Consider the following 7,665-nt stretch of genomic DNA (forward strand, 5'->3'; position numbering starts at 1 on the left):
ATAAGCAAGATACATAAGCGCTCTTGTGAAAAAATGACAAGTTGTTGTTTTCACTTTCTGTCATGCATGTAACCTCGTTCCCAGGACGTTTTCACATTGATCCCGACTTTTATATTGAGCAATAAACTCTGGGTATGAATGTGATGCTTGTGGAATCATTTCAAATAAAAAAAAAGATGTTTCATGTTACTATGTCCTTACAAAACCTCTTAAATATGAGTATAATAAAATCCAATAAATAAAATTCAAATTCAAATAAATTAAAAAATTAATCAGATTTAATTAGATAACAAAAAATTTAAAAAAATCAATCAATAAGTGCAATAAAATTCTCATTAAAACGAAAATTCAAGTACATGTACGCAAATAATCAAAGAATACAAAGTTGCAATTTCCACGAATATTAATCCGAGGAAGAAATAGTCCAGGTATGTAGTTTTATTATCTAAATATCTATAAATACCCATATACTTCGACTTCACACAAATAAAAGGGTTTTGGATTGTTCTGCACAATTCGGACAACACGTCCAAATACCGGTCGTTCGCATTTTTTATCCAACGGTATAGGATCCATTTTGGTGATATAACCGCAGAAATTCCACTTTTCCTGACCAGCTAGTTTTACGAGCAATTCGAGATTCTTAGTGTTTTCATAACAACAGTCAGTGCGAGGGTGTAGTTTAATGTTTGTTATAACAGCATTGTGGAGGAGATCCACTTGCCACCAGGGAGCAGTCTCACTTAACGTGTGAAAACATGTTCCTTTTATGAAGTTACCATTTGTATTCCCGTCCACTGCAAGTGATGCCACTGGATTAACTGAGTGGGCGTGAGTGGTTGACTGCTGCGCCGGCTTTCCACGCGATAGATTTATCAGAGCTAAACATTCAACATTGCAAAAACGGGAAAAGGGTCATTTTACTTTTGGAAACAACAGTTTGAAAATGAGGATGACATATGTCGAGAAACAAAAAATATCTTAAAACATCTTAAACGTAAATCTAAATTAAATAATGTAAAATTTAAGATAAATGGCAGCAGAGTGTTCACCAATCATTAATTTAAATTTTAAACTTTAAAATATATAGTTAATCCAAAACATTTATAACAGCTCTACCTGGCTACATAATTTCAAAAACAGATGAACTCGCAAATAGTTGAGATAAAAGAAAACAAAAGTTCATACCTATTTGACATCTATTTCCGTAGTAACCATGTGGACATTGGGGCTAAAAATTAGTGGACTAAATTAAAGACGAACAACAACAAGATAAAAAATAAATAAAAACAATAAGAAAACATACATCTTTTACCGCAGCGAAAACTTCTGTCACGTTATCTTCGTTCCTTTTTTTACCAACAACAACGCAATAACATCTGCCATCTTTATAAACAAAATCCAAATCCTTAAAATGACACTTCTGAGCACATGTCAATAAGCTGGTACAAGATGAAATTTCCATTACTATCTCGGTTTCAACATCTTCTCTTGACTTTGAAAAATATTTGCACGTGTGCCTTTTGAAGAAGACTATTGCAACGAAAAAAAATAAAAGAATTTTAACGTTCATAATTTTTGAACTGTGAAACTTCAAACACTGTTTTAAGACAACAAAAGAAAGAAGAAATAATGTATATTATTTAGGCATTTGAAAAAAAACGTTAACCATTTTGATTGAATCAATGTTGAATATGTGATTGAACTACTTCCTATACACAGAATAGAGAAGATTCTAAATTTGCAATGACGAGTTTAAATGTTTAAACAAACAAGACATAGATTGAAATCAAAGCCAACATTAAATATTGTTACGCGCGTAAGAACCTATTTTAATAAATTGCACCCCTGGGGTTATATAGTCTACTTATGTTAAGTAGCAACTTTTATGGTTTGATAAACGATAAACTGTGTGTTTTAAATTCTTCTAATTTGTGATTAAAATCTAAACTTCTGGTTTTTAATAAAGGAACTACAAAAAGTTCGCTCGTTGCAGCTACAACTTTACCACGAATGTGATCAAACAGCTGAGAATTCTGCAAAGGCCAATAAAGAAGAAAACAAAGCTACACAGAATGTAACAGCCCTACACAGAATGTAAAATATTCTAATGTATAAACAAGCTTAAGGATCCGATGCACAGTAGACAGCAGTACTGCATGGATCGTGTGAATGTTCTCTCACAAATAAGTCTCTTTTTGGTTTTGCTTCAGGCTTTAATGTATTAGTTTCTTAAGAACGTCAACAATACAATAGCTGGGTTGTACGGCGTTGAACACTTTTAGTGCAGGTATACGGTGTGTTGCAAACCCAGTGGTCCGCTTACAGCTTAATAAAGTGATTTGTAAGTTATACTTACAAAAACAATTTCCTGCAATCTCAGCTGAAGCAAAACACGACCTACAACGTGTCATCGCTGTGTTGTTTTTGATTTTGTAGAAATTTTGCGTGAAAGTTCAAATGAATGACCCCGGGTTAAGTGTTCAGTTACAGTTAAGCCGTGTACCACATAGATGTGGTATCCTTGCAGCTAACCGCCCTTTTAGACGTAATGTCCGTTGCCAAAAAACTTTGTCGCTTCTAAAACTCTGGCAACAGTTTGTACCCAATCCAACCACAAAACAATCTCCCAGCAATTATGTGAAGTGGAATAAGCTTTCATTAAATTTGCCAAATTAATCGCCAGTTTCAGTAGGGAACATACATAGGAGCTTTAAATGCATAAGGACCCCGTTCGCATGACCCTTAAATAAGTTAATTTAAGGTGGAAGTAACCCTTTTTTAGCTGTCCAAATAGCTGAATTATTTACTCAGTGTTTTATTTATACCATTTTTTACCATTTCCTAAAAATATAGGCCTTACATACATACATAATAAAATGATTTTAACTTTAAGACTAAAAATGCTGAGTCAGCAGAAGACTTTATTTACTGCTTTTCTCTGAGGTTTTTTCAGTTTGGTATAAGTGCTATTTTGTCTGTGTTATTGTTTCTTTTAACACACCAAAAAATTTTCTTGTCATTATAAAATTACACAGTATCATCTGTTTATTCAGCTTGATTCCTTGAAAGTTCATACATATGTTACTACATATAATTTTGATTTCTATAGCGAGAAACCGCGGCTCAAAATATATTATATAAATATAATACTAATTCGACTATCGGAATTCACTTGAAAAGACATGTTGATATCAGATATGTCAGCATCCCTCTGAAATGATCTACATCCACTCAGGCATGGCAACGTCGATCGGAGTAACGAAAAGCAAATTTTCGTTCTGACAAACACCATAGCGATAAACGCTGGTATACCACGTATATCTGCTATCAAATCAGCAAGACATTGATAGAATCTCTTGCATTCTCTTCCTAACTCACTGTGTGTAGAAAATACCAAAGGTGTAAAGGAATCACGTTCGACCTGCAAAACCATTTCGTTGTATGACTTTTTCTTTTCTTGCTTATTCCTTTCATAGCAACGTTGATTTCTGTTTTCCTGTGCCTCTGGGCGTTAAGACCAAAGACCCTGATATCGCAGAAATCCCGTTAGCCAGGAATCCAGAAATCAAGCGCGCTTACATCTAATCGAGCTTCATTGGATATGATCGCACTTTTCTGGTCAAAGCATTTGTTTTGTAGTTGAGCAAGCATCGGCTTAATGGAGGTTTAATTCGTACATCTTACACACTTCTCTCATAAGTTTAGAAGTTATATCACATGACGTTGTGTGACAAACTCATCCTTCTTGGAAGATAACGCATAAGCGAACTTTGGGCCACATGCACATTCAAATGGTTCCCTGGGTAATTCCCAGTTATATCGAATTCTCAATGCGTCAAAAACTGCTCCTTTGTGAAGTAGTAACCAATCTCTTTTGTTGGTAGGGTCGTTTAACGCACCCGCTTTCTGATTTGCTTCGTTCTGCCTCTTAGCACTTTCATCCATTTCTAACAACAGTCCTTGTAAAATTTTTTGATTGGCTTTTCGTTTTCTTGATCCCATTCGCATTTTTATTTTTTCTGAGAAAAAAATTTACAAGCTCCGCTGTCATTTTCCGAGAATTCTTGCATTCTGTGTTGGAAAAGTTCTCCAGAATTTTTATTCCTAGGCCACCGAGACGTGGTGAGAAGGACATAACCTCCCTTTCTACATTGCTGGCAGAATTTGGTGTCTTATTACGGGATGGTCCGTAAAAAGTATGTGAAGCTATGTTGACATCAGAGCAAGTGTAAGCCTATTTGTGGTTCGATAACAGCAATTTTGGATTTTGGCGACAATGTCTTTAACGTGCTCATTTCGGAAACTCTCATTACCAATACCTGCTCCGAGATGTCGTTCTACTATACATTTAATTTGGATATTTTTTTCTTTGAAAGGTGTTATTGCTCCTTCAATGTTCTTACTTTTCACAATTAGCCATGATTTCTTTGTTTGTGGTTGATAGCTAAATTTTGGGCCTTTGACAATGAGATCGTTCCACCATTTCCGAATGGTGAAAAAGTTCCCAGCAGCCGTTAAGTCATCAGCAAAAGCTACCAATTTCACATCAATATCAGCAATGTTTTTCATTCTATCAAGTAATTGGGTGAACCATATTGCGTAAATGGCAATTCCCAACAGGTCTCTCCGAGTGGTACCACCTCTTAAACTTAGTTCAGTTTCACCAACCACAAAAAGTCTAGCAGCCTTTATATAGCAGTTGTTGCTAGAATCGGGCAAATGATTTTGTTATTATAAAGTGTTGCATAACGGTTCAAGCTATTGAATATATTTACAGCGCCAACTAATCAGACAGACTTCTGCAGTAGAGTGTGCATCTCTCATTGCATGTATAGCAGCTTCCTTCTCAGATTCATGACCGAAGCACATTTGAATTTTTGAACAAGATTCAATAACATTCCTTGATGCGTACATCACGGTTTTTTCGATAAGGCGTCTTACAACATCTCATATACCAATAGGTCTAAGAACCGGGGTTCTTGTCTAAAGGCAAATACGCCTCTAAAGAATTATTGTTTACTTCTTCATAGCAAAGTTCTCTTTAAACTTTGCTATCGCTTTCCATAAATCTCTTTTAGTTTCTCCATAAACTCTCCATAAATGCTATGAACATCTTCTTTTTGCATATGGTCGCGGACCTTCATGGAAATAGCTCCAATATCTTGCTTGGTAACTGTTTTCTTTACGACACAGTAATTACAAGTTGTAGGCTGTGCATTTTTAAAAAAAGCGTAACTTGTAAATTGCTTTATCGAGCTGTAAGCGGTACACTAGGTGTTAACGGACCGTATACGTGTGCTAAAATCCCAACTCGGTTATGAACTTAAGTGCTTACCGCCGTGTGACTCCGCTATTACATTGTTGATTGTCTCAAGAAACTAACACAGTAGAGCCGGGAGCAAAACCAAAACAGACATATCTGTGAGACAACATTCACAAGATTCATGTAGTACTGTACATGGGATCCTTAAACTTGTTTACAAATTAGATTATTTGACGTTCTGTGTAGAGCTTTGCGTTATTTTTCTTTTTCATTGACCTTTGTAGAACTTTTGCGCTTATTAATCTCCTCACCGTCATCGGGTTAAACTTGTAGTTGCAACGTGCGAACTATTTGTTGCTTATTTTTTATTAAAAACCAGAAGTTTAATTTTTAATCACAAATTAGAAAAGTTTAAAACTCACAGTTTATCAAAGTATAAGAGCCGCTATTTTTGAAGGTTTTCGTCATGGCACATTTAGAATCTTCTCTATTCTGTTTTTTAGTCATACTGTGAAGCAAAGTATGAGTGTTTGGTTTACGCAGCAAAATTGCGTTTCTCACCATTTCTTACTTGTGATGAGTGGCCGAATTCACAATATTAAAGATAAAATACAAAATACTTTCCTAATTCAAGCAGATGTGACCACGAAGAGGCAGATAATCAAGGCAAAAAAAAAAATATACTAGTCGATAAGGCCCCCTGGAAAAATCCACTTAGGCAGGAAGGACCATGTAAAAGTTGGTTATTTTAGACCTTTTGCTGAAGTCAGCAATGCATATGCAAAAGCAATTTGACAAAATTTATTTTATCTGTTATCTCTATTATATAGAACTTAACATGCTCATGAAGAGAATGCATGTGATCATGTTATTTTGATGAACGGTTCATTATATCTAAGGGCTTATGCTGACGTCAGCAATCACCCGTCAAAACCCAAAATATTTATATAAAAAAGTTGTATACCTGTTGCCTTCATCGCATAGATATTGAAATGCTGATTAAGAAAGTGTATAGGATCAGGTACTGATAAACGGTTGCAGAGATGGGGTTTGAAGGTTTTTTGAGGATGTCATCAACCCAAAACGGATTGGTGAACCCAGGTTTGGGAAAATGACCCAAATTGGTCCTAGGTGGTCTTTCGTTACCCACGCGATGAAAAATCATTGACGTCACTATCTCGTTTCCAAGTTATTTAGCCTCAAAGTTTTAAGTGCACTGCAGTGGATTCATTAATTTAATATAGGATACTAGTCGATAAAACCCGTGTAAGAATCCACTCAGGCAGAAGATTAAGCTGTTTTGTAGATTTTGCTAACGTCAGCAGTGCATATAAAAAGATTGGCGAAATGTAATTTATCTGTTGTCTGTAATGCGTGCAGATTAAAACACTGATAAAAATAAGTGTTCGCAAACGAATAAGGAGATTATATAAGTGTTTTAAAATTTTAAAATTTTGCTGACGTCAGTAAACTCCTCTGAAGTACAAAAAAAATTTCTTTAGAAATTTGCACAAAATCCACTTAGGCAGGAGTACATTGGAAAAGAGAATCGGTCTGCCAGGACCCGTCAATACACAACATTTTTTTTCCTGAAATTTGTTTACACGTTGCTTCCAATGTGTAGAGCTTGAAACGCTGATCAAAATAAAGCACATAAAACACCAACAATAATAGTATAGTCAGAAAATACACATCTCAAATTTTTACATCTTCCATAGTGATTACGTTTGATTATGTTGAAAACCTTTAATATTTTAATCAAAAGTGTCAAAAACATCAGATTTATATTTGGAAAATCATTTATTCGGTTACGTACTGTCCTGTTCCCCAAAAATATACACAAAATGTCAAAATTTTATAACCGTTTAAGAACACAAATTTTTTTCTTAGTATGATGATCTGTAGTGACCTTTACCAACCATTTTAAACGTAAATGTCAAAAAAGAATAAGGAGTAAATTTTGAATGAACAAAAATAATATTTTTGGAATATATACGGTCCGTCCACAAAAGTTTACACAAAATGTAAAACAGATTGGTTTTTTGGGGAACATATCCAAATCAACGAAAATCAGTTTATTTAGCATGCCCTATATTGCCATTGCCCATAAATCTTCCACATAAAGGTTATGGAACACATCAAATTATAGAAAAACCAGGCATTTCATCATAAAAAACAAAAAAGTTTTAGTCAGAACAATTAGTATTTTTTTAAGTATCCCCAACACAGTTATTAATATTGCATGTGGTCTTTTTCCCACAAAAGTTAACACAAAATTTTTAATAAACAAAAACACGAACAACCATACCTCATAAAATAAAATAAAGTTATAAACCCACTGAGATTGCCAAATGTCTGCAACCCCCTGTAAAAATAACCTGCCATTTTACATGTAGGCT

At 34.7% G+C, this 7,665-nt stretch overlaps 1 protein-coding gene across 1 annotated transcript; it reads right to left on the bottom strand.

Moving 5' to 3' along the window:
• Positions 1-372: 372 nt before the first annotated feature.
• LOC130648957 (fucolectin-like) lies at positions 373-1,854 on the bottom strand. The gene is made up of 3 exons (XM_057455103.1): positions 1,307-1,854; positions 1,189-1,231; positions 373-881 (listed from the first exon to the last, which is right to left on the bottom strand). The coding sequence occupies exons 1-3, from the start codon at positions 1,571-1,573 to the stop codon at positions 454-456; spliced, it is 738 nt and encodes a 245-aa protein (XP_057311086.1). The 5' UTR covers positions 1,574-1,854; the 3' UTR covers positions 373-453.
• Positions 1,855-7,665: the final 5,811 nt, after the last annotated feature.

Source organism: Hydractinia symbiolongicarpus, chromosome 7, assembly GCF_029227915.1.
Source record: "Hydractinia symbiolongicarpus strain clone_291-10 chromosome 7, HSymV2.1, whole genome shotgun sequence".
Lineage (NCBI taxonomy): Eukaryota > Metazoa > Cnidaria > Hydrozoa > Anthoathecata > Hydractiniidae > Hydractinia > Hydractinia symbiolongicarpus.